The following is a 26,665-nucleotide window of genomic DNA, read 5'->3' on the forward strand; positions in this document are numbered from 1 at the left end:
TCCATCATAACTCCACAGAGCAGTCATGTGGAAGAATATTCTCCCATATGCAGTGTCCTAGCACAGAGCTGCCAAGGGTTTGTATGGAGCTGGTAACAGGCACTACTGCAATACTAAGGAATAACATTTTGGCTGTTCCTGTCTCCTGGAGACACAGAGCCAGGTCTCGGGAGGAAGGGCGTAAAACATGGCGAAGACACTCCTGGCACCACTCAAAGATCACGGCAAAGAGAAGCTCCTCTGCAGAGGTTCAGGCCAGTCAAAAAGCCAGCCAAACCCTCCCACTCTACAACTTCCTGTCTTCTAAGGAAGTAGTAAGTATTACACACTGTCCTTCTTTGCTTGAACTAGCCAGAGGATCTGGGCAAGAACTCTGGTATGAAATTTTTATAACTCAATTATAGTGATGTTAGATGAACTTGGTTAAACGGTATTATTAATTCATGGTGCTGTATTCTATGTATGTAAAGTCATTCCTTCCTTCAGCACTTTCACACTAAGGGTGGGGCTGGAGAGGGGAAAAACTTGCAAGTCTTTAGCCTATGAATGATTAATTGAGGACATTTAACAAAAAAAAAAAGTGGCCTCCAGCAACAATATTTTAAAGGGAAGTGCTTGTTATGCAGTTTTTCCTCAGCTGGATGTGAACTTAATTCACTGGTCTTTACATCCAAAAGTTTAGTTCTTCAGGCTGAAAAAGGGCATCAAACATATACAAAAGGAATATTTACATTTAATGAGCTGGTGATTATTGGCATGGGATGTTTTCTGAGTATCAGGATCCTTCTAGGATCACTGTTGCTCTGGACTGACAAGCCTGGGGGCCAAATTTGGAACTTATGAGCAGCCCTCATTGATGCTAATGGGAACTGCATGTGCAGCTGAGGGTAAAATCAGGCTCAGTGCCTTGGGATGCTTTTCCATATACATAGAAAGAGATGATATAATACATGAATTGAGGGAGCAAGAGATGGAGAGAAATATTAGATAGAGATTGATATCAGTCTTCCTTTTCTGTGGCATGTTTCCCCTTTGTTCCTGGCAGCAGCAACGCAGAGGTGTGATGCCCTGATGGTGGTGTTGGTATCAGATAGGCACTCTGGAGAGATAAATTGCTACCTAGGACTGGAAGTAGTGCGGAATATGATACTCACACGTGTGGATGTGTAATGCTAGAGGTGTTTTGAGTACAGAGTCCTCCAAGCCCCGAAGTTGTTTTCTCCTTCAGGCCCAGTCATCAGTTGGAAATAGCTCAGCTGCACGCAGGAGCTACATCAGATAGGAGAGAGATGGTGCCAGCAAGAGGAGAGGCTCTACCCACTCACCCACACAGACAGCGTGCCGATCAAAATACCCAGGGATTGTACGTGGGTACAGACAGGCACAAGCTGTCTCTCAACATTACAGATACGCATATTTGCTCTCGTTATAGAGTGTGTGGGGCCATATGAGTCAGTGCTTGTAAAGCCTTATAAGGCAGCGTGGAGAGCAGAACCTCACACCACACGCTGATGTGTGCACGCACATGCAAAGGAAGAAAAACAAGGTTTGAAGCTTACTGTCATGAGCTGGGGGTGTTGCTGAGTTCAGAGCTCCTCCCCAAAAAAAACAACCAGCCAAAGACTGTATCATGTCACCAGGGTGCTTTTTGGTTCAAGTGGCATATTTTTCATAAATGCTTTTGAGTCTAAGCCTAGTGTTTAATTAGTGCTAGGTTTTCTCTCTCAGAAGCCAGGTTCCTGAAGCCCTGTGAGGCCAACTGCCAGCTGTTCTGTTTCCTGAGAAAGAGTAAACTCTAATTTAAAATTTTAAAAGCTTTAAAATGAGCTAAACTCAAGCATCCTGCACTTCCTTTTCCATTTGCTTCAATCGAGGTAAATGAGTCCATAAGCTGCAGGGAAGCGAAGACAAGAGCTTGACAGTTCCAGATGCAGGTGGTGGATGCAAAGTAAAAGTCATCAGGATATTCCGGTGTTCTTTCTAGTAAGGGTTAATAACTTAAGCAAAGATTTTAATGACTAAAAGGCATAATGACTGATGAAATCCACTACCATCCTCCTGTTCCCAAAAGAAGTACATTCTCTTGGGACACTATTTAAGAGCACATTTAAGCATTTGTTCAAATTGATGGCCCTGGTTAAGAGCTGCCCCTGAAATTTTGCTGAACAAGGTCATTAAATATCATGTACTCAAAACTGGCAAGGGAAAAATGGAATGGAAACCTTTAGTCTCGTTTATTAATGACTATACACAACCCTTTGATGCTTTTTCTTTTCATGAGTTAAATGGTTGCTCAATGAATACGCTTAATTCTGTCAGACTTTGAGAGCTGCCTGAAATGAAAGTGGGCTCTTGAAGAATATGTTGGTCACATATTAAAAAAAAAAAAAAAAAATACTGGAAAAGAAAAGATTTTCTGAAAAAATTCAGAGTTAGGATTCAGAAATGCCATGTTTCAGTCCTTTATGAGAGTTGTTATGTTACACTCCCTATCCTTCCATCTGGCCTGGGCTTTCAAACCATCCTTACCTGGGGGGATGCACTTGTATCTCCAAAGGAAAGGGGTTGTCCAAGGAGGATCAGGGAAAAATACACAGAGATACAGGGAAAAATCTAGAGACACAATACACAAACTCCCATGAGATAATGCTATAGCACTTCCAAAACAAAGGTTTTGCTTTTCAAGATGTTTTTTATTCTACATTGTTTTTCTTCTGAAAATTTGAAGTGCTTTGTGGTAAATTCTGCTATCCTCCCCACCCTATTTTTCTTCATTCCTTTGTAACGAAACAGCCACAATTTCTAACTAGGTCTACCTGGAACTGCTGGGGGATAAAGCACACAAAACAATGCCCTACCTATGCATCTACCTTGCTGCTTCTTCCACTCTTTATGCAAAAGCTGATGCACCCACACATGCATGTACACATGCAGAAACACCTCAAAGTTCCCTGCTACTTTTATTTTTGGCAGTGAATTTCCAAGCTTCTCCCTCTCATTCTCCTTTAATCCCGTGCAGCTGCAATAGCCACCTATGGAGAGCAGGATTGTGGGCCTGTGCCTCAGCAGGCAGAGAGAAGCTGTGGGTAATGTGCAGCATTTGTTTCTGTACAGAATACCCCTGCCCAGTTGCAGACACTTTATTCCACACCAACACAGATGGATGACTGTGCCACTGTGCTTTCCTTTAGTAGTGCAATATAAATACCTGCAGGGCACAGATCTAATTGCCTTTGTTGTTCCTGATGAAGATAACTGCACCATACATACACTTTCCTTGCCAGCTCCTTTGCTTTCACTGTAACTCATTTGTGATGCCACAAATTATCACAGGCTTGAGCCAGATTTCCAGTGAAGCTCAGTGGGGGGTACAGCTGGTCCAAATGATGCTGTTTGTCTTTGTGCTTGTGTCTACAGGAAGGTAGAATGGGGAAAATGCTGTGCAGGGACTGGGACAGCGTGTGCTGGAGGGCTCAGGAAACCTTACAGCAGACCTGCATATTGGCTTGCTGCTGCTGTTTTCTAGCCTGGATTTTGGCTTACATAGGAAAAACTATTCTTTCAAGTGCTAGGCAGCATGTTTTTGATAGCAAAGAGGGTCCTTCAAGAGCAGAAAGGCAAAACCTTCTATAAATATGGAAGTTACTCTCTTTTTTCTTTTCCTGTTCTCCCCTCCTAGCTGGGGGACTGAAGTTACCCCTGCTTGTTGTCAGACAAATCCACAGCTCAGTGCTGGGAGCAGCAGCTGGGGGGAAACGATCGATGCCTGTATCCACAGAAGGGCTGGGCTGTGTATCAGGTACCAAAGGAGGTGGTGGAAGACAAACCCTTGCTCCAAAGTAGTGCCAGCCTGGCTCAAGCTGAGGTGAGGGTACAATGCCTGCACTGCAGCAGGCTGAAAAGATCCTTGAAAAGAATCAAACCTTTGCTTGGCATTCTCTGGAGTTTACCCCCAGCAATGTATTGGTGAGCCAGGCTGCTCAGCAGTATTGCCATCCAGCCCCAAATAACCCAAGCTCAGAGCTTGCAGGGACAGCTGTGTCATTGCCTCCCTGCTCTGGGACTTAGCTTAGCCCTTGTGGTAGAGAAAGACTCACCCTGAACTCTCCATCCAGTCAAAAAAAGGGGTATTTTCCCACTCAGTGTTCCTCGAGTCAAGGACTCATAATTGTGCAAAAAGGGGTTGTACTGAATTCCTACAGAACTTCTACTTTTTATACTCAATCAGAAGTTGGCTTTTCAGCAGGGGTAGGTTATCAGCAGAGGTGAGCCCATTTCCCCTGAGCTCTGGCAGGTGGAGGTGCCCCAGGGCAGGCCCAGAGCCCCATCCCCAGCAGCCCCCAGCAGGTGCTGTCCCTGTGCTGGCGGCTCTGGCAGATGTTGGCCGGGCCCTTGCCAAGAGTGGGGCTCACTGGGGTCACCAACACAAGTGTTTTATTCCTTTCATTACCACAACGCCTAGAAAAAGAGAGAAAGGCAGACATTATGCCCCTCTGAAAGAGAAATTAACTCCGCTTTGAAGTGAGTTGCAAAACAAGAGAAAAAAGACCCATGAAAGAAATCCTGCAGCTCTGAGTGAGGCTGTGCCACGATGCTGTCCCCGTATGGCTGAGACAATGCATTGTCATCTCTCGCCTCAGGGCTGTTTGTGGCACAGTAAATGGAGCTGTTCACTTTAATTGGAAGATAGGCAGTGATTGTATGTTTGTAGCCTATTAGACCACGCTGCCTCTTGGTCTGGGATTGCACTTGGAAATACAGTCTGGAATATGAGTGAGGGCCTCATTTCTGCTCTTTCCCCCCCCCACCCCCCCATCTTGATTAAATAATGATTTGAAGCAAAAAATCCAATAAATACATATCCTGGGTTCCCTTGAGGGCAGCAGCAGGTTCCCTGCTGAAAGCTGGATGAAGCACAGTTTACTGAGATTATTTCATTACTTATTAGGGGTTGTGTGTGGGGCAAAATCCAAATGTTCACATACAGCGAATTAGATTTGTGAAAGAACAGGCTCTTTTAAGCCATCTTAGAAAAGTAAAAAGCCATTAGAATTCAGAATCACCCAGAACGGTGTGATTCAATTGAGCTCTGTCCAGTGTTTTTAGATGTGGTATTCTGTTTCCATCCTGGGTGGCTGGCATGACTTTCAGAAACAGTAGAACAGGACCACAAGCAAAGCCAAGGTCATCCAATGGGGAATATGGGGAACTGGTCTGAGCAGACAGACAAGTTGAGCACCCTGAGACTTGTCCTGGCTCTTGCTGCAGGACAGAACCTCCCCCAGAGCCTGCAGAAACCTACAGGTTACAGCCTGCTGCCCCAGGATGGTGGGGCTGAGAAGTTGCTGTGTCTCCCCTGGCACCTCCCTTGCCCCATCCAGACCCTCCAGCCCTCATCCAGACTGTCAGCTTCATATTTCACTGATACCCACGCTGCCTCTTCCCAGGCATTGCTGCCACAGATGTTGAACTACAGAGGGGCTTGTTGATCTTCCCGGTCATTTGACAGGTTTTGTGTTGTGCTGACAACAGTTGCTGCTTTGAAGGTAGATGTCAGCCAAGGCAGAGCAGAAGCAAGTATGCCAGGTCCCGGAGTTAGTCTGAAAAGCTGGTTTAGAAATGCCAAGAAACTGCTGTATTTCTTGGCAGAAATAATGGCCTTTCAGTTTAAACTGGGAAGTAACAGAAGGAAGGTATTTCTGTGTGTGATGCTGGTGTCAGCGTCCCTTGGAGCAGCCCTGTGCCTACTCCAGGCTTATCCTACCCCTGCAGCCAGGGAGTACCTCACGTGGTAGTTTCATGCCTGTAAGTGAAAGGCGGTGAAAAGCTGGTTGTCTCTGGGTTAGGATTCAGCTCGACTGCAAACCATAACCTATCTTTTAAGAAAAATATTTGGTACCATATTTGAAAGTGAAATCCTCTATCTTCTGGAATGTGGCTGGGGCGAGTGCAGTGGTCCACAGCACAGAGGTCAGATCTCTTGGGGCTCTGGATGTGGCATCAGGGTTTCAGAAAGAACTGGTGAAAAGCAGAGCTGGCTATTTGGCTCCCTTAGGCTCCTGTGATGTTCCAGTTTCTGCTGGAGTAAGCAAGGACTGGTAGAGAATTGCTAGAGCTAAGAAGAAGCAAGGAGCAGTACCAGATGCCAAAATGAGGACTTGCAATGAGGTCTCCACTCATTCCTAGTTGGGAACATTTGGGAGATGTTTCTGCTCTGTCCAGGGCTTCTGCGTTGAAGGTGCAAATTGGCTAATGAAGAAGGATCACTTCATTTCCCACATCTGCTGCTGGGTCTTCGGGTTCCTCTGAGCTGGGACTGAGCATCACCTAGAAGTTAGTGTGGGGTGGAGATGGGGAACTCTATTATGGATTTGCTGGGATGAATCAATCCCTTATCCCAGAAGCAGTAATGCTTCTCTCCCTGGCAACGCAGAAAGTACTTGGAGATCCTCCAGCTCCAGGTATTTTCAGAGCACCAGAGTGTTGTGGGCAGTCATCCTTCTGCAGACTGTGCTGAGAGCTGCTGTGGGTGTTGGTAGCTCTGCTCTGGTTTCAGTCACTGCTGGGTCAGCACCTGTGTCCAAGTCAGCTGTCCCTGTCCCAGTTAGCACCTTGAACCGGGTCGAGAGCAGCTCTCCCTGGGGACACAGATTGAATGCCACAGGCAGGAGCATGGATATGGAGGCACCATCTGATAGGATGAAAGAAATCCATGTGAAACATGACACAGGCTGAGTCTGCAGCCTGTCTGAGGATGAAAAAGCCAGCCAGTCCAGAGCTAAACTTTCCAAAGGGACTGACCCTGTGCCTGCTGTGTGACAGCTGATCCAGGTCTCCTCTGCTGCCTGAGATAGCACCAACACTGCAATGTGTTTTTTTGGCTCAGAAGACCCGATATTGGTGAGGGCATGGCCCACGTCCCCAGTATGGAGAGCATGGCATAGATGGGGGCATTGTGTGCCCCAGAGTGTGGCAGAGTGTGGCATGAGGGCACGTGTTTGACAGAGCACGGCTTGCTGGGAACGTGTTTGGAGGACTATCCTGAGTGGGGGGAGCCAAACCTGTGTGTCCACACCCTGAGAACCCTGGACCAAACCTCATGGGTGGGTTTGAGGAGAGCGGAGGCTCTTCGTGAAAGAGGAGGAGGCCACATGAGAGTGCAGATTATGTGCACGTGGCCCTAATTTTCACCCCATTGCAAGGGCAGATACTAGCATTAACATAGCCTCACTCCCAGTGCTGGCACATTCCTGAGCTGGCTCAGGTAAGTGCCAGTGGAGTTAAAGCTGAACTTTAAAATACTGAAATGGTGTAAATCCCCTTGGTGGTGCTCAGGGTCCCAGAAAATAGCCCTGCCCAGGTCAGCCTATGTGAGTTTGAGGTCCTTGCTTGCCGTTGTGTTCAGCAACCCAGCCAGGGTGTGGCTGGACCCCCTTGCAGAGGCTGGCAGGAGCAGGGCTGCAATCCCCTTCCCCACAGGCCTCTGATAGACAGCATGGGCATACACTTTTCCTCCGCTATTCTTTTGCTTCTTCCCTCACTCGAGTTCCCTTTGTCATTTCCATGCAATCTGGGGGGATTTAGTGCAAGCTGTGACTTTTCAGCACAAGCCATCAGCCTCCAGGAACGGGCTGGACAGGCTAATTTAAAGCAGAAGGAAACAAAAATGAGTAATAAGAGAGACAAGTGAGCAGACAAAAAGCAGTTGTGACATTTGCATAGAGGAGGCAGCAAACAGTTGGCAGTGTGGATTGAAGAGAGGGTTTATGTTTTTTCATGTAATTTGAGACTCTAATGATGGACTTATGTTGCCCGCTCTTCCTTTTTTCTTACACCTTACCTACTAAAGGAGGAGTTCTTGATGGGTAAGTGGATGCTATCCGCAAGACACCAGGGAATTTATTAGAGGTCACTTGAGCACATTAGCTATATCTTCTTCAGGGGGTAAAAAGCACACAAAGAAGTATCTGTATACTTTTTATTTCCAAAGGGATTTTTCTTTTTTCCCTCACCCTCTTTTTTCTTTTTTTTCCTTTTTTTCTTTTTTTAAAATTTCAAAGTGATAAACTTGTGTATTTGGCAGTTTTTGCTTTGTACAGAAGCCCTTAATTTGATTTGATTTGGTTTATTGTTGCTTATTTTAGTGACATTTGTCCAGCCACTTTAAGAAAGCTTAAAAAAATTCACTCATCTATGTTTTTGTTTCATTTTTGTTTTCTTTGCAAGGATTATGTAGGTTTTTTATACGTATATACCTCCTTTTTTTTCCCTCCTTCCCTCTTTAAGGTTAAATAAGGGCTTTGTCCTCTGTTACATTTTTTTATTTAGTTAGTTATTTTAATTCTTTGGTTGCCCACTTACTTTGTTGAACTCTTTTGTTTAACATGAACCGCATGCTGATACTCCTTGCATGATCTCTAAAGTTTCCCGTTATTATAGCAGGGGGAAAATAAGTTTCTTCTTACTGTGGATTTCTTTTAGGGATATGTGCTTTTGTTTTCTTCTCCTTTCTTCTTTTTTTTTCTTTCTTTCTTACTTTGTTTCTTTTCTTTCCTTTCCTTTTGTTTCAGTGCATCATGATGGTAAAATTTCTGGGTTTATTTGGAAAAAAAAAAAAAAAGAGCAAAGTAAAACCAAAAACAACCCCCCCCAAAAACCATTCAAACAATGCCAAATGGCTTTTCTGCTTTCAGATCTCTCAGTCAGGGTCTTCTGCTGACCTCTTTACCAAAACAGACAGCCCGCCTGGCAACCTAGACAGCCAGAATGGAGAGTATCATGAATATGACTCAGGAAACGATACTTCCTCCCCTCCCTCCACTCAAACGAGCTCATCCAGGTCAAAGGACAGCCAGGAGAAAAGAAGTCTAGTCCATGATGGCTTTGGCCATGCCTTCTCGTCCGGGAAGCCCAAACTGGCCAACAGCGATAACAGCTCTGATTCAGGAAATTCCTTCACCAGTTGCTTTTCCCAGACCAAGGGAACAGCTTTGGAAAATCTGTCTCCAGATGCCCAGGGACAAGACCGAAGGTCAGTGATTACCAGTAGCTGCTGCAGGCAGCCCAACACCTGGTACATTGTTGCTCTGTGTCTCCTGCCTGCTCGCCAGTTGCCGTGGTGAGCTGGCAGGGAGCTTTCTGTGCTCTGGAGGCAGGCAGGTACCAATCAGACCCACGGTCTTGCCAGTCTGGAGTCCAGAACCCAGCAAGGACCAGTACTGTAGCCTGAGAAGGAAGGTAAAACCCAGCCATCACATGCCTGGACATTGCCTGTGTCAGTGCTTTGGCATTACTGTGGCTAATGCAGGGTTTGGGCCTGGGTCAAGCTGTGTCCACAGCGTATCCCTGCTCAGCTGGGCATGGCCATGTTAAAAAAAAGTTCCTGGCCCTTCTGGGCACAATCTGAAAGGGGCATCTGGGGGTTGCCATGTTAATTCTCCCCCTCTGCCTACTGTGGGGAAGGGAAGTGGGGCTTGTTTTCACTAGGATCGTTATGGGCTGTTCTTTCACCTGTCCAATGAGCCAAATCCAGCGTGCCCCTTCCCCTTCACAGCTCATCCAGCACAGGTCCAGGGTGACAAGATAGCATCTCCTGCCAGTGGGGAGCATAGGGAGGGGCAAGTACTTAGCTGGCTCAGGATAACACAGTAACAGCTCTGCACTGGGGCCACAGGGCATCGAGCCACCACTCACTGCCACAGGTCATTTTCAGGAGAGGGGAGTAGCTTCCAGCCTCCATCACTGTCTCCCTTTCCTGGGGGTTTGCCAGGGGATGTTGGGAATGAGGGCACTAAAGCATGGTGGCTGGTACCCAGGGCTGTGCTCAGGCAGTGGTTGTAGGGAGCTCTTCCAGCTCAGGCCCTTGGGTCCTAAAGGCTGAAAGTTAGAGCCAGGACATGCTTTGGAGCACTGAATGTGACAGGAGGGAGCCAAGGGAATGGGTGTTAGTAAGAACAAGCCTCATTTTTCAGTCAGAGGGTAAAATTTTAGGTCTGTATGTACTTTTCACATGGTGACTCCAGTGGGATAACTCTGCCTACACATGGGTGGAGCTGGGATTGCAGCTGGCCCTGGCTGCTGGGAGGCTGCCTGGCTGCTAGGCTCTGACCCCAGTTCATTCCCAGAGCACTTCTGGAAGAGGAGGAATTCACACAGCGCTGTCCAAAGGCAACAGGACATGCTTGCTCAGTGCCCACTCATGCTGCTCCACAGCCAGGCTGGAGTACAGCCCTTGCCCTGCCATGCTCTGCCTTTCCCTTACCCCAGCACTTCTTACCTCACTCCCTGCCCAGGACCAGCACTGCTTGCTGGCCTGACCCAGGCTCTGCCAGCCAGACACCTCTGGTGTGTTGGGCATGGGGCAGATGAGCTGCTGCTTGTGCCACCTGAGAGCTCTTCCACACCTCTTCTCCCTGGCAGAGCCCAGAGGGTGAGCTCTTGGACTCTGACCCACACACATAGGGTCTCCTGCAACAGCAGTCTGGGGAGCTGAGAGGTCTTTTTAACCTCCAGTTAGGGAATGGAAGGATGGGAATTATTTTTGCTGGAACATGGTGCTCCCCTCAGCCAGGGACCAGTCCCAGTTCAGCCACAGCTTTAAAAAGTGTTCAAATATATGTTCGCAGAGCGTGCCTGTCCTCATGTCTCAGTTATTCAGAGGAGAAGAAGCAAAACTTCCTCCCATCCCCATCCCACAGCTCCCCGCTCAGGCCTGGCTCTCGCAGCGAGTCCCACACCAGCACGGGCAGATCCTCCCCTCGCTCCAGCCGCTCCCGCTCTTCACACCACACCTCTCCCAGGTACTCCCGAAGCAGGTCCTGCTCCTCGGGAAAGAGGTAAGGCCAGCTGAGACAGCTGTCTCTGTGACCCTGGGCAATGTGTAGCTCTTGCCAGCTCCCTTGCAGGGGGAGGTGTAAGAGTTTGGGGGTGCCTAGGGATCCACAAGGCTTGGGGGGAACATGCAGAGCTGTGCTGAGACCCTGGTGAATGGGACATCTCTTCCTCCTCATGATTTGGATTAGTCTGGTACAGCCTCACCCTCCCGCATCTTTAACTCTTTTATGTTTCTTTCCTGTCTCCAGGTCTTTCTCACGTTCCCCCAGCTATTCCTCCAAATCCTGCAAAAAAAGTCCTGGGAGTAGAAGTTCAAGGCCTCGCCGGAGCCCCAGTTACTTCCGCTACAGCCATAGCAGGTACAGCTGTCTACTCATGTGCTATTTGCTGTCCACTCATGTGGTATCTGCTGCCTCACACTTTCCCCCTGTCTCTGCCACTGTCATGCTGGTGTGAGTGATGGGCAGATCCCTAGGCTCCAGCTGGGTCTGCCCATGGCTTTCACTGCCCACACAGCCAGCAGCCCCTGCAGCAGGGCTGCAGCCCCTGTCAGAGAGGGATCTGATTGCAGCAAGGAAAGACACTCTACTTTTTAGAGTCACAGCTCTGACAAAGAGTTGTCAGGCCCTGGAAGGTGCCCCTGCTGTGAGGGCAGATGCCAGGTACTCTCAGGCTGGCACTCACAGCCTTGCAGAGGGAAACACAGTCCAGGCACCTCTACTCCCTCCACAAACTACAGAAAACAGTCTCACAGCTCAGCCCTAGAGAAGCCTTTGCCAGGTTTTCCTGGTAGCATCTCTGCTGCCATGAACATTTTGCAACCTCAAAATCTTACATTCCCAGGGTCGATTCTTGCAGGCTTTGACAATCCCTGTGCTGGTGAGGAGAACACTTCCTGCATGCAGGGATCAGGCAGGCCCTTAACCTGTAATGTGTTGCTTTGCAGATGGCACTGAGCAGGGTGTATGAAGTTTGCCACACTGCACAGAATGGCCTGTGCTGATGTGTATGGGAATTTAACAAAAAACTATAGCAACACTGGCACTCCTTCTGGCAAGGCTTGCGGAGCCCTGCAGGGCTACCAGGCCCTTGGCTCATGTGGGGCCTGCTTGCAGGGCTGTTCCTGCCAGCTCTAGCAGCACGGCCAGCAAGAGCTAAATACAGACTGCACCCACAGACACAGGTCCCTGGAAGCCATCTTAGCTTGGAAGTGCAAAGCCACTAGAAGACACTGCTGGAACCCCTGGATGCAATTAGTGGTGTCCATCTGTCCAGTCTGTTTGTCCAACTATGTGAGTGCTCAGGGGTGATGCCACCAGAGCGCTTAGAGTGGTCCCTTTTGGAGCTGAGCGTACTCTGCTCATCTGTGCCTTCGTAGGTCATTGCCTCCCCATCCCTGACCCACCCCACAAAACCCCTGCAGTGACAGTTCCCATGCTGTGCCATTCCCAGGGACCGCGAGCGGGAGCACAAGCACAGCTCCAGTGAGAAGGAATCGCACCGGGACCGCGAGTGGCAGCGGCGGCGCCGCTCCTATTCCCCCCTAAGGAAACGCCGGAGAGACTCTCCCAGCCACCTCGAAGCTCGGCGCATCACAAGGCAAGGGGATGCTGTCCCATCCTTTGGAGACAAGCTCAGCTGGCTCTTCCCGGGGGGATGTGGGCTGTCCTTGGGTCCCAGCCCTTGCCAGAGGAGGTTTCTCCTGGAGACCAGTTTCCCTGAGCCTGATCAGCAGGCCCTTCCACCCCTCCTCTAGAGCTTGGGGATTTCCAGCTGGAGGCAGAGGGAGGATGGGGGGGGGGAGGGGGTAGGGAGTGGGGGGAGTGTCTCAATTTACAGTAGCTGAAGGAAAAAAGAAGATGAAGTCAGAGCAGGGACTCAGGTGCCAGGAGCATTCCCTCACAGGTTTTTTATTTCACCCTGCCCTGCGGTAGATGTCCCACACTGGAGAGAGTCAAATATTGACTCTAACCTTCATGCACAGGGCTCTTTGGGACAACATCAAGTAGAGTCCAGCAGACTTAGTGGCTGGGACATTCCCCAGGGCTGTGGGGATGGGTGGTTTGAATCCGAAGGCCCGTCGGCTACTGATCTCTTTTTTCTTTTAAGCAAACACAGTCACATTTTTGGGAGTATTATGCAGAGTAGACAGTGCTTTTTGGAGATTTCGGCAGTAAGTCTGTCCTTGTGTTGCCGGTAACCCACATCTCTCTGTCCCCACAGTGCCCGCAAACGCCCTATCCCCTACTACCGTCCCAGCCCCTCCTCCTCCAGCAGCGCCAGCAGCTATTCTTCCTGGGACAGCAGCTTTAGCCGCTCCCCGAGCCGCAGCCGGAGCTACTCCAGCTACCGGACGAGCCGGAGCCGAAGCTGGAGCAGCAGCAGCAGCGCCGACGGCAGGAGTCGCAGCCGGAGCTCGGGCCCCAGGAGCAGCCGCAGCAGGAGCTATGACTCAGGAGCCAGCTCCGACAGCCTGCGTCGTTAGGGAGTGCCACTGCTGGCTGACACCGGGTGCCGGCGTCACTGTCACATTCCTGGCATTCTCCGCTTCCTTCCCACCTAACTGGCCATCGATAGCGATCATCCCCGATACTGACGTGGTGGCGTTGCCGGGTCCCCCTTCCCCGGTTCAGAGTAAGAGCCCTGGAGCGCCTGGTGCAGCCCCTTCGCCCCAGCGTGGAGTGGGTGGATCAGTCCCAGCTCCCCAGGCCAGGCTGTAAGAAGGGTCGGTGCTTTATAGAGGGTCTGTCACGAAAGACCTGTTCCATCCTCCCTGATGCTCCTATCTCCCCATTGCTGCTGCTCTCCAAAGCACTATCAGTGGGTCCAAAGAAATGAATTCTGCTCCTCGCTCTTCTGACAAACCAGGAACCAACAAATTTAACTTCTGTTGGAGGGACAGACCCAGTTAGGGAGGAGTCTGCTGGAAAGCTTCGCTGATGGGGGAGATGTCTGTCCCCACCAAGGCAAATATCAGGCCCTTTGGGTCTCTCCTCCAGACCTGCTGCCCACTCTGCAGAGAAAATATTTATTTTTTTCCAGTCAGCCAGTCCCTGCTATAAATAGAAGGCTAGAAATCCCTCCTGACGTACTTCCTGGGAAAAAAAAGGCTGTTTGCTCTTTCTCCTGCCCTTTCCTACCAGGTAGCAGCACCTTTTGCAGGATTGTTTTATCCCCCCAGCACTGACTGGCTTGCAAACAATCTGCTGAGGTCTGAATCAGACCTGGGACTGGTGGGGTATAAGGCAGAGGGAAGGTGGTGCCGTGCTGTGCTCCGAGAGCCAGGCCACGTGTGGGAGACAGGGGCCATGGGCTTCCATTCTCGGAGGAAGCCTCAAACAGTTTGGGTTTAGGGTTTTTTTTCAGGGAGCGTTGCCCTTGGAGTGCATTGCTGGTGGGACCAGAGAGAGATGCAGAGATAGCCCAGTTATGGGGTGCAGTCAGAACACACAGGGTTAAAAAGGCATTGCAAGAGCCAGGGGACTCCAATTCCCCTTCCTCAAAACATGCAGCAATTTCAAGCAAGATTGCAGGAAATCATTCCTCCTTGAGCCCCTCTAGCTGCCTTGGGGCAGGATCAGCAGCACAGTTGCAGGGCCAGTGCCGGGCTGTAGCAGGCTGCACTCATGCCCCAGTTTGTTACTGGGAGGCCGGAGCAGTGCAGGGGGACAGGAAGGGCCCCTCACTAATTGCCTGTTTTTCCAGGGAGCCACAGGCTGCCCTGGGCCGTGGGGTTTTGTCTCCCTGCCAGCCCAGCTGCCTGCGCAATTACTGTGTTTTGCCGGGTAACAAAGGCTTCTCCCAGCACAGGCTGAGCTGGTGCTGAGGAGTTTATTCCTCTTACAACACCTGGGTGCTTAGAGACGCTAATTTGGACTTAAGACTTCCCTCCCTCCCTCCCTTTTTCCATCCCCTCCCCTTCCATCCTGCATGATTATTAACGAGTTTGGGCTTAATGAGTCAAAGAGGAGTGTTGTTTAAGTGTTACAGAAAAGGGCTGAGTGGAGCCACCATCTGCGGGAGGAGAGGGGGTAGAAAGGAATCCAACCCACCCCCCCCCGGTGCCCCCCTCCCCGCCCCCCCCCCCCAAATCTAAAGAGTTACCTACAGGCCCCTGGCAGCTGGAAAAGGGACAAAGCAGCAACTGGAGAAAGGCCAAGTGCCACGAGCTGCTGTGGTGGAAATGGATGATCACCTCAGCAAGCCTATAAATCTGTTATCTGTTGGAAAGTACAGCAGCGCAGGCTGGAATTCCATCTGGGTGGTACAAGAGGAAGTTTTGTCAGGGACCTCTTTCCCAGTATCCTTCCTGGTGCTGGTCCCCTTTGTCCTGTGCCTTCAATGGCCAAAGCTCCCCTTTTTCCCAGAGCCTCATCCCCTGCCTTGCACTCTTCAGGCAATGTGGGGATGAGGGTGGCTGAGGCAGAGAGCTGGGCACTGGTATGGTTGGTGGCTTAGTGGGGATGTGTCCATCTTCTGGAAAGACCCTTTCTAGGACACAGAGAGAAGCATTCCTGGTAGGGCTGGGCAAACGCTCCAGGGCTGTGGTTGAGGGATCAAAGACAGGATGCCACTGCCTTCCGTCCTGTGCTGGACCTAACAGCAGCACCTTGGCCATCTTCTGCAGTGAACTCCCTCTCAAAAGGGCTGAAAACCTCATGCTTCTTCCCCAAAGAGTCTCTCCCAGTCTGATGCTGAAACACCCCATCCTTCTGTTCCCTGGGAAGAACCAAAGGCAGTGATGGGAACCCAGATCTACCCAGCTCTGCCAGTGTTTCAGGAGCGGCCTCCTGCCCCTTAGCACCCCGTAACGCACACGTGGAGCTGTAGCAAGGAAGCAGCAAGATCCAACACTAGGAAGGAAAAGAAGAGGGGCTTTGTGCAACTGGTGTAAATACCGAACTCACACTGACTGGAGTCCTTGTGGCTGGGGACAGATGATGGAAGCACCACACCAGGGTTAGCAGCATCCACCCCCTGTGGGTCAGGAGATGACCCCGAGGGTTGAATAGGGCTGATGGCAGCTCCTGCACCCTTCGAGCTGATCCCCATGTCAAGGACTGCCTCTGCCTGTACAGTCTGTGGCAGCTTAACGCTCCTGGGGTTTCCCAAGCAGACTTGCATTGGAGTAAACCTCTTTAAATTATTTATTTTATTATTATTATTATTATTATTATTATATTTTTAATTGTATGCCAGAATGGCCCAGTATTTATTTATTTATTTATTCGATTTTTTTCCCCCCTAACGTGATTTTTGGATCTGTTTGTTTGTTCAAATGCATCTATGCCGCTGGTCTCGTGTAAAGGTTTACAGCTCTGGCCCCTCTCAGTGAGGTGGCCGGAGGAGTGACAGTCACTCCTGCTGGCACTGTTTCCCTCTTCGCCCTCCGGAGCAGAGCGGAGAGCACGGGATGGACAACAGGACGCAGGGCAGAGCTGTGTGTTATCATGTTGAAATCTCGGGTTTCTCATTAGATTTGTGCAGGAATGTGGTGGGTGTGACCATAGAAAAGGGTCTAGGACGTGTCGGAGGTGACGGCAAGGGTCTGCTGGCCGGCCGAGCGCGGGGTGTTGGCAGTGCCACCAGGGAAGTGTCGCCTGCGCGCTCCAGCCGGGTGCCAGCTGGCCACGCGCTGTTTGCCTTGGCTCCGCCGCCAGCGCTCAGCCCGAAACCCGGCACAGCCACCGCCGCTTTCCCTGGGAGGATGCCGTCGCCAGGACTCCCCTGCCGTGTTTATCCCTGCACAGTGACCTACCCATGGGAAAACTAAAGAGATGAGACTGTGAGAGAGTGATCCCTGCAGAAGGTCCTTGAAAAATCCAGCCTCTGGTGACGGACCTGACCAAGTCTGTGTGTGTGTATGTGCTCATGTGCATATACATGTGAGTTTCCCTCGGTGTTATTTTTTAACTTATATTTTTAGTACAAGCTTTAGTACACCCTCCCTGTTAGTGGATGACTGGATTTTCTGTGGGTTTGCGTGAAGCCTGTGAGCTTTTCTGTCGTGCCTTTTGCCAGTGGTTTGTTTTGTTTTGTTTTGTTTTTGCTTTTTTTAAAATGTTGTTTCTCTCATTCACTGCTTTTATGGATTTTAGCTCTGCATCCAATATCTCAGATTGCTGCAGGTGCTCTCTGCAAAGAGCAGGTTCACCTGGTGGAAAGGCAGCTTGGTCTTTTTGGTGTTGGTGAATCACTGCTGTGGTCAGACACACAAGGGGTGTTCAGGGCTGGCCACAACATCAGGATAATATCTTGGCTGTTTTTTGGAAGCCCTGTCTCACACTCAAAGGCTCTTTCCCACCCATAATTTTGATTCATCCCACAAGCATCCCTGCTGCCTTTCCCTGGCCAAGCACATGTCACAGCACCTACTCCTCGACCCCAGAGCCATCAACTCTCCCCATTCACTGCATCTGTTTGTCCCACTAAGGGAGGCTTGTCCCACCTCTCCCAACCGCAGGCTCCAGAAAATCCAACACCATTTCTGCAGATTTGCTGGGGAAGCAAAGATAAGGGATGCTTCAAAGCAGTGCTCTGTTCTTTCTTCATTGGTTGCAGCACTCGGCTGAGCTTTGCTTTATGTTGACTGCAATTCTATCAATGTTTTTGTTGTTTTGGGGACTGAATTTGTACCAAACTTGTCTGCAACAGCCAACCACTGTTATTTTGCTATGCATTGTACATATATTGAACAGGCTGAAAGGACTTGGCCTCTATTTAATATTTCTTTCTTCTATTTATTAAGCATTACTTTAAAAAAAGCTATTTGGGTCATGCTGTTTGGTCCATGAAGGCAGGAGCCTTTGAAGTGTTGCCAGATATGTTGGAGAGAGGAAGGCAAATTGGGCTCATTTGGACCTCACCACCAGTATTTAGAGAGGAACATCATTGTGATGGGGATGGTCAAGGCAGGGGAAAACTCACCATCTCCTTGAACCAGCTTCTGTTGACAAATCACATCCCCCTGGAAAGGTGTGGGGAGTTCAGAGGTGACAGAACAGTTCTGATGGAGGAATAACCCTGCTCCTCTTCCTCTGCCACATGGCATAGGGCTGCCATCACCAAAAATCCCTGGAGTTCTCTGATCTTCCACTGCTGGGGGATGGGGACACTTGTCATGCTTTGCATCAGTGATGAGGAAGGGGATAGGATTGAAGTGACTGGCCATGGTCTCCACCAGGAAGCAAGGATGTCCACCCTGCCCCATCCTGAGATCCTCATGCCATGTCCTGCTTTGCCCCGTTCCCCAAGCTTTGTGCCAGAGCCGGTAGCTTTGCCCTGATGTGAGCTCAGTAGCCAGGGCAGGACTGGGGAGGCCTCCCCTGTTGTCTCCAATACCAGCAGAGTTTGCTGCAGGCATCCTCTCCCAGCTTTGAGAAGAGCATGAGATGTGCTAAAAATCCCACCCTGCCCCAGTGTTGCTCCACCAACGCCGCAGCCATTGTTCTGCTCGCTCGAGTGAGAGGTGTTTGTACTCCTTGGGCAGAGCTGCCTGCGCTGGTGAAGTGTGGACACGGCTCCAGTATCAGCAGGTGAGTGCCCAGCCCTGGGCTGCTCCCACAGACCTGTCTGGGAGCTGCTGGGTGCTTAGCCTCAGGGCTGTTGGGGTATTGGTTTGAGAAAGGGACAGGTTCAGGTTTGCCCTTTAGTGTCCAGTGGGGTTTTATTACCTCTTCACCAGAGAATAAATAATTCTTATGACTTTGCTGCTACCTGGCAGTTTGGACATGACTAGGAGTGTCTCCAAGCAACAGTGTCATGGTCAGCATCCCTGCTTTTGGGCTATTGCCTAGAGAACAACACCCTCACCAGCCCAGAGCAGCTCTCCACCATTGAAACCTGGGAATGAGAAGAAGATTTAGAACAAAAGTTAAGTTGTGAGAAAAGCCACGAGGGAAACAAGGGTGTCTCTGTTCTCTGCCTATTGGCTGATTCCACCCTAAATGACACTGGTGCATCTGTTCGTTTGAGTTCATTGTAAAGCTCCCCTTGCTCTCCATCCACATGCGTTCTGTATCCTTTAGTCTTCCTGGGTGTTTGAGTTGTTAGCCTGGTTAGAAAAAGGTTCCAATAAAGGTTCGGACAGTATTTCTTTTGCATCATGTTCCTTTTGGATACAAGTGTGTGCGGTGGGATATTTTGGGGTGTTTCAGCTGCTCTGCAGGGAAGGGCATGTACCTCCACTCCCAGCTGCTGAGGACTGGCTCCTCAGGGCACTGGCTGAAGCAAAAAAAGTTGTGGGCTAGTATTTCTGGCAGCTCTCCTTTCCCTGCTGGGCTAGGCTCCTGCTGCCCTTTGCCAGGCCCTTTGGATCCCCCCCACCTTGTTCAGGCACCGGGAGTCCAAGCCAGAAATGTGTCCGTCTCTCCCTGGAGGTCACACTGGGCTCCCCAGTGCTCTCCTTGGGGCTGTGCCCTTCCCTTCCTTCACAGCCCTTACTCCAAGCCCTGCACAGAGGTCCCATGCCACAGGCACCTGCTACGGTCACCTCCTTGGCAGGAGCCAGGGGCAATGGGGACTCTCCAGTAACCTGGAAGGCCCCCAGGGGAGAAGCAGCACTGGGCCATGTCCCCATTCTCCTCAATAGGGCCTAGATGGACACCCAGGAAAGGTCTGGACGTACCACAGATGGATCATGGGACACAGGGCACCATCTCCAGGTCACTCGGAGGAGAAGGGGGGCTGCTAGGGCACTTCATGCTTCCCAGAGCTGATGTCGTGGAGTGGCTCGGGTGGGAGGCAGCCGGGAGGTTTGGAATGACAACAGGAGCTAAATTGGGATGGCCCAGAGAGGGTGAGAGCAGGTGGGAGGAGGGGATGTGTGACTAATCGGGATGAACAAGGCGACAGGAAGAATTCCTGGCTGGGGAGGGAGGATGGCCTGGAGCTATGTGGGACGGGGGATGTTATAAGGCTCCTGGAAACACGGCGGGATCGTGGGACTGCCTGAAACCTCCTCGGGGCTTGTCGCTCTCACTCTATGCGCCGGTGTTTGCCCAAGTGTGTTCGGAGCTGGGTGCTGGGGCAATCCTGCTCCCCAGCCAAGCTGAGAGGTGCCCAGCTGAGCTCAGGCTGTGTGTGGCAGTGACCCCCAGGACTGTTCCTGTACTGTCATGCATGGGCACCAGGAGCCTCCAGCCAGGCAGAGGCAGCCGGGCAGAACAAGGGAATGGAGGGCAATGCTCAGTCCCTCCACTAGCAGCTGCTACCCTGCACCAGGAGTACTCAGCTGGCACCTGGGACCTCCCCAGGCACCTCCAGGCATCCCTTCGGACACCAGGGAGACCACTGTGATGCCCAGGTGTCTCCATGCACGGGGGCAGCCCTGCCCTGGCCAGGGAGAGGCACTTCCCTGCTCCCAGTGATGCTGCCGTGATTAACGCCATGGAGTGACCAGTGGCTGGATCCCTGCGTGGCCTGTGCTGCATTAAAGTCTTCCTGCTGCAATTACTTCCATAGAGTCCATTAGAAAAATTGCAGATGCTGGAGAGAAGGAGCATGATGCAGAGCCAGGATGCGGCATGAGGAAGTGGCTCTGTATCCAACATGACCCTCATTGATCATATCCCATCCTCCAGCACACCCGGCTGCCCACCGGACCCGTGCCTGGATCCCCTCCATGGGGACCCTGTCACTGCAGCCGTACCCCGCCTGTGGCCCGGCTCGGGGCCGTGGCTCCCGGGTGGATGCTTGCTGGGAGCTCCCCCTCCAGTGCTGCTGCCGTGCCTCTTCCCACAGCGCGCAGCCCGCTCCCGCCGCTGCCCTGTAATTAGCCCGGCCGCGGCTGTGATTAACGCCTCGCCCTGCCCGCACCGCGATTGCGGCAGGGTCGGGGCATGCGGTGGGGCAAGGAGGAGGAGGAGGCAGGTGCTGAGCAGCGCCGTGAGCGCCTTGCCTGCTGCCCGGGGTCCGTCTCCTTCCTGCAGTTAGGGGATGTTCCTCTGGGCTCAACTGGTGAAGAAGAGGTGTTGGAAAGGGTCATCCTGTCCCCTACCCCACACGCCCCAAACACCCATCCCTGGGATCCCACAATCCTCCCTGTGCTGCGCTGGGGGTGCCGCCAGTGACCCATTTCCCGGTACAGTGGTACTCGGTGGCGTGGGGACGTGTCTTTACAGTGAGGGGAGCAGCTTAGTCAGCCCCACAAGGGTATTTTTAACAGGTGACACTGGGGTGAAAGCAGCCAGCCCTAAGTGAGCTTGGGGGCTATTTTGGGCAAGCAGAGCAGCAGGAGGGGGTGGCAGGGGCTGGGGCAGCTGCCGAAACACTGTGGCCCCGTGGCAGCCGGGATCCTTGGGCCAGCAGAAGAGGTCAGCTGCCACTGCCCAAATTCTCCACGGCTGTTTCATCCTCTCCAAAATACTCGTCTGACAGGGCAGGACTTGCAAACACACACCACCCCTCCTCTGAAATCCATATAAATAGTACTCGCCCAACGGCTGGAAGGTTAGAGAAGTTTCTGGGCTCCAGGCTCAGGCATTTATTGCAGCTCTCACCCGGGAGCAGCAGGGAAAGTTGCACATAAAGTGCTGGAGAGTGAGAAGTGAGAGAGAAGCCTTTCAATCTCAGGATATTTGGTTTTTTGTTTCTCTCTCCTGACAAGAAGTTTTATTTTCCTCTCCCCAGTCCTGGGATCGCAGCCAGACAGGAAGCTTTTTCTCGCGGCCAGAGAGCTCCCTCCGTCCTTCCTGTGATCTTCCAGCTCCCGGTGATTCAGCCTGAATTGATTTTCTCATTGTCCTTCACCTGGTGCCGGGAAGGAGGGATCGTCCCCGCGCACCCACGTCCCACCCGGGGTGGATGCGTCTCCTCCGGGACAGGCTCCCGGAGGAAGTTTGCAGCCAGGAGCAGCCACACAGAGGCTGAGACTCCGTTGGAGAGCCCCGGGGACACGCTCAGACCCCTCCGAAGGAAGCCATGGCCGATAGCCAGATGCCCTTCTCCTGCCATTATCCTGGTAGGCGCAGCCTCCGCGACCCTTTTCGGGACCCCGGCCTGACCTCACGCCTGCTGGATGAAGACTTCGGCTTATCGCCCTTCCCTGGGGATCTGACGGCGGACTGGCCCGACTGGGCTCGGCCCCGGCTCACCACCACCTGGCCGGGTCCCCTGCGCGCCGGTCTCGGCCGCACCCCCCCCATGGCCCCCGCCTACGGCGCCCACTTCGGGGGGTACCCCGAGAGCCGCAGCCCAGCGCCGTTTCCCCGCGAGCCCTGGAAGGTGTGTGTCAACGTGCATAGTTTCAAACCCGAGGAGCTGACAGTCAAAACCAAGGACGGCTACGTCGAGGTGTCAGGTGAGAGCCAAGGCACCGGGGAGGTGGCACTGCCAGCTCAAGGAATTGCCGCAGAATGCCAAAATCGGCTTTATTTTATTTTATTTTTATCAGCAGCAGCAGCCCTGTGCTCGGGAGCAGGGGAGGGCTAGGGGAGGGCTGCATCAGGGCACTGGGGCATCTCCAGAGGCAGTTTGGGTGTCGTGGGGGAATCTGGCTCACAAGCCATGGTGGTTTGCTGCTAAAATGAGAAAGGACACGTGTCCTTCGGGGTAAATCTCCCTACTTTCTGCCCTGGCTGGCGGCACCCTGCAGCGAGCGGCCAAGAGGGGCCCCAGCTCTGCTCAGTTAATTATAGCCAGGGTGAGGCCGGCAGGGAGGGAGATTCCCTTTAAAGGGGCCGAGGGAGAGGCTGAGAAGAAGGGAGCAGCTGCTGCACAGCCCCCTGCACAGCCCCCCAGCTCAGCCCGGCTCTGAGTCGGCCAGAAAACAGGTCCCTGAAGAGTCAATTAATGGAGAGGAAAGTGGGTGTGTGGGTCCAGCGTATTCGGGGTGCCCGCGACTGCCCTCAGTGTCCCATCAGCGTGGCACTGACACTCCCCATTGTCCCATGGTCCTCCAGGCTGGGATCACCAGGGAGGGCGGGGGGCTGCCACCTAACACAGCTCTGGGTGTTTATTTGGAGCTCACTGCACCGCAGTGGAAAAAGCCACAGCTCAGGGGGGTCCAGGCAGCCTCTGGCTGATGCTCCAGGCACAGGGACCCCCAGCCTGACAGAGTGGTGGAAAGGAGCCCATCCTGGGGACTGGGGCCAAGGGGGATGGTACCACCTACAAAGGCTTTATTATTTGTTTATTTTCTTAAGCCCCAGCTCTTGGCAGCCTGTGAGACCCCAGTTTCCCACTGGAAATATGGCTGTGCTGTATCCAGCATCTCCTTCCCCTACATGGAGAGGCTTCCTGAGTCCTCCCCAGAGGAAGGGTTTGCACTGAGGCAGGGAAACAGCTGCTCGGAAAACTTTCCTATTGGGTTTAGTTGTTGTTGGGGAAAAAATAATCTTCTGGTAAGGTGCTGATGTGGCGTGTTGGCCTTTCCTGTAGGCAAACACGAGGAGCAACAGGTGGAAGGAGGGATCGTCTCCAAGAACTTCACCAAGAAAATCCAGTAGGTACCGGTCGGCCCGGCTGAGCTTTGCCAGTCCCCGTGCCCCAGCTCACACTCGCAGGGACTGTTTCCGCCCCAAAATCTGCCCTTCTGCAGCACATGCCTGGCTGGGTCGGGCCACAGAGTGATTTCCCAAGGGAGGGAAAGGAGGAGGAGGCGGCCATTTTGGAGGCGCTCTGTCAGTCTCCTGGGCCCCCGGGGCTGCGTCTGGGTACGGCCGGGGAGCAGGAGGGGTGCGAGGAGGAGCCGTCCCCCGGGGTGCAGCCGAGCCCGGTGGGCTGGCACCATCGCCAGCCTCGAGCACATCCCTTCGTATCCCCGCATCTCCATGATGTCAGGGAGATCGCTATCACGTTGACTCACCCCATGGCTCACTTTGGCAACAACAACCGCAAAGGCGAGCCCAGAGGCCGGCGGGCCCTGACCGATGTGGGGGGCAGACCCCACCCACGGGGCTCGCATCAAAGCCCAGGGCATGGGAAGGGTTTCCTCGGCTGGCAGTAGCTCAGCTTTGCTTTTTCACCCTGAAGGAGCCCCGTGCATCCCGAACTCCCACGGGAAAGCTGGGGCGAGCACCGTGCTCCCTCCTGCTCGGCGCTCGGGCTCCTTTTACGGGCAAGGCTCGCGGCTGACGTGGGCTGCGGCACGGCCGGGATTTACTCCTGCTCCGCGGCAGCACAAGCGGCGGTGACATCCCGTCAAACACATCTGCCGGGGAGATTAAACAGAGCTCCTACGGGGGCCAGGCTGGCCAGAAGCCTGCTCTAAATATCCCCCGCACATTCCCAGGCGCTCCAATAATAACAGAGGCTGTGCTGGGGCGCCGGGGCTGCTGCCTCGGCATCGCTGGTTCCGGCGTGCTGGGGGTCCGAGGGTCGGGATCCACGAGGGATGCAGCATCCTAACCCCTCCCATCTTTCCTGCCCCCCTGCAGGCTGCCCTACGAGGTGGATCCCATCACGGTGTTCGCCTCCTTGTCCCCGGAGGGGCTGTTGATCATCGAGGCGCCCCAGATCCCCCCCTACCAGCAGTATGGCGAGGGCAGCAGCGGCAGCGAGATCCCCGTCGAGAGCCAGGAGGCCACCTGCACCTGAGCAGCCACCCGCGGCCCTCCCGCGTGCCCGGCACCCCTGTCCCCTGTCCCCTTCCCCCGCTCCCCGGTCCCCTGCGGTGCGGTGTCCTGACAGCCTCCGGCAAGGGTGACGGGTGCCGCTCGCAGGGATGGCAGCACCCGCCACCCCAGCTGAGGGCTGGGGCATACACCGGGTGCCAGGCCACCGTCCCCAAGGGCTTGTAGCAGTCTGAGGTGCCGGTAGAGATTTTGTGCCCACGGGGCCAAGCAGAAAGGATGTTCCTCCTTATGGTTATTGTTTGCTCCGAGTCACTCAGATGGGGTATTTATAACAATTACAAAAAAGGGCCTGTTTTTTTTCTTTAAAATTGACATGGAAACCTGCAGCTCTGTGTCTTTTCCTCCTCCATGAGTTGTTTTGTTTTTTTTAAACTACATCTCTGCAAAGGACACGTGTCCAGCGGTGGAGCTTGATGGCGTGGCCTCCATCCTGAGAAATCATCTGCGTGCTTTGAACGTTGGTTTGGGGTTTTGGTGTTGGTTTTTTTTTTTCCTTATTTCCAAAGAGAATTTGTGCTTTTACTTGTCAGACCTGAGGAATAAAACCCAGTTGATGTTCTTAGCCTCTGCTTGTCTCGACTGAGCCAGTGGGGTGCGCGAAAGGCTGTGGGAGGGTGGTGGGGAGGAGGGGGGATGTCACCATGTGCCACCTCCCAGCCTGGCACAGGTTGTCCCCATGAAGGCAAGGACAAGAGAGTTGTGTGGGCATGCCTGCACTGGAGGTGAATTCCTAATCCTAGCTAACACTGTGCTGGGGAGGCATTGAGCCTGGCGAGGACCATGGGCTCATCTCGTCCTTACCCTCTCAGCGGGTTGAAAATGTTCTTCCTGCTTGGGGATGCTAAACCAGGCTCTGAGCTGGGAAAGTCAGGTTTGCCCCATCCCCATTTCCATCTCACCATGCCAGCTCCCCACCTGCAGCTCCATGGGGAAGCACTTCCCAGGGGAATGGCAGATGGTCTCTGCTGGGTTCTGGGCACAGCCTTAAAACCATTCCTGGGGGCAAAGCACCATTTGCTAACACGCTGCAGTGCCTGGAGTTAGCAAAGCCGAGGTGGTGATAGGTGGTAGGAAATTTTCCATTGATCTGTGCAGCACCTGGGCCAGGCACCCAGTTTTCTATGTCACCAGGACCTCAGAGTTAAAAATACAGCCTCACATGTTTCACTCTGGTTCATTTGGGATGCGGTTACCAACAACACCCACCACGTGCTGTAAACCCTGGCACAGCACCCGCCTGCCATGAAGGCACCCACGTTCCAGGTCATGGACGGGAACCTGGGGACTCTCACCCAGTTTTGCAGATTATATTTAACTTCCACCAGTTGTTACAGAGCTGGGAGCCCCTAACAGTGCAGAGCACAGCCAGCCCCAAGCTCAGCCACCGTGGATCTGCCAAGCATGGCTGTGAGCACAGCAATTTTTATGAATAAAATATAATCCTCAAAATGGGATACTGACACTGGGATGGAATGCCAAAAGTCATGAGTCACAGCTCCAGCCCTGTGTCCTTGTGCCACTTGGAGCCGTCAGGCCTTGTGGATGACACCTCTCCAGCACAAACTGTCCTTCCTCTTCCTCACTCCTTCAAAGAGTTATTTTTATCAGCCTTTTGAAAAAATATCCCCAGGCCCAACCTCAGTTTTTCCCCCTTTCATAGAAGGACCCCAGGAGACCCTGGGGACATGCTCAGGCCCAGCAGCTTTGTCTGGCACAGGATGGTTCCCTGAGCAGGGCTGCAAGTGCAGGGGACCGGCTGTGACTCCATAGGGAACTGCTAGGGGGGAATGATCCACAGCTGTGCCCCTCTCTCATCCCGGGGTATTTGGGGAGAGCCCCAAGCTGGCGCCCCAGCAGTGCTGGGACAAAGGGAGATTCAGGTTCACCTTTAGGGCTGCTGCACTCACCCAACAGCTCCAGCTCTTATTCCTGCTGATCCTGCAGTTTGGGGTGAGTTTTGTTTTTCTTTAATTGCTTTTTGCTTTATTTGGTTCTGCTTTCTGATGAGTTCCTTGATAGTGTCTTATAAAAGCTGTTGTCAGCTGCGTTAGCAATAATTTCCTAATGGCTGGGGTTGGCATTAGCAATTAGCACTAAGGACCACTTCCATGGGCAGCGTGCTTGGACCTGTGCAGACAGCAGCTTCCCAAGCTCTTGGATGGTCTGGAGTATCACATCCTAATGAAATAATTGTAACTGGAGATCTGGAGGTTCTTTTCAAGTAAGAGCTGATTATACATGTGAAGGAGGTTTTAAAG

General features: G+C 52.4%; 2 protein-coding genes across 5 annotated transcripts in view; both read left to right on the forward strand.

Moving 5' to 3' along the window:
• The window catches only part of SRRM4 (serine/arginine repetitive matrix 4), a 46,463-nt gene extending 27,539 nt beyond the window's left edge, over positions 1 to 18,924 (forward strand). For 2 of the 4 annotated variants that reach the window (XM_032127813.1, XM_032127815.1), the window contains 6 exons: positions 152 to 314; positions 8,694 to 9,031; positions 10,626 to 10,835; positions 11,082 to 11,192; positions 12,286 to 12,432; positions 13,057 to 18,924. In XM_032127813.1, the coding sequence (XP_031983704.1) occupies positions 152 to 314; positions 8,694 to 9,031; positions 10,626 to 10,835; positions 11,082 to 11,192; positions 12,286 to 12,432; positions 13,057 to 13,318 (1,231 nt within the window). In that variant the 3' untranslated portion in view covers positions 13,319 to 18,924. The remainder of the gene's footprint in view (positions 1 to 151; positions 315 to 8,693; positions 9,032 to 10,625; positions 10,836 to 11,081; positions 11,193 to 12,285; positions 12,433 to 13,056) is intronic. The other 2 variants (XM_032127817.1, XM_032127814.1) reach the window with 2 other exon arrangements.
• A 2,348-nt stretch (positions 18,925 to 21,272) lies between these two features.
• HSPB8 (heat shock protein family B (small) member 8) lies at positions 21,273 to 24,969 on the forward strand. The gene is made up of 3 exons (XM_032127818.1): positions 21,273 to 22,132; positions 23,212 to 23,275; positions 24,210 to 24,969. The coding sequence occupies exons 1-3, from the start codon at positions 21,754 to 21,756 to the stop codon at positions 24,367 to 24,369; spliced, it is 603 nt and encodes a 200-aa protein (XP_031983709.1). The 5' UTR covers positions 21,273 to 21,753; the 3' UTR covers positions 24,370 to 24,969.
• Positions 24,970 to 26,665: the final 1,696 nt, after the last annotated feature.

The sequence above is a fragment of the Corvus moneduloides genome, chromosome 18, assembly GCF_009650955.1.
Source record: "Corvus moneduloides isolate bCorMon1 chromosome 18, bCorMon1.pri, whole genome shotgun sequence".
Classification (NCBI taxonomy): domain Eukaryota; kingdom Metazoa; phylum Chordata; class Aves; order Passeriformes; family Corvidae; genus Corvus; species Corvus moneduloides.

Coding starts and splice junctions, on each gene's coding strand:
- HSPB8 (XM_032127818.1), top strand. CDS start 21,754: ATGGCCGATAGCCAGATGCCCTTCTCCTGCCATTATCCTGGTAGGCGC. Junction 22,133..23,211: donor CGGCTACGTCGAGGTGTCAG/GTGAGAGCCAAG, acceptor CCTTTCCTGTAG/GCAAACACGAGGAGCAACAG. Junction 23,276..24,209: donor AACTTCACCAAGAAAATCCA/GTAGGTACCGGT, acceptor GCCCCCCTGCAG/GCTGCCCTACGAGGTGGATC.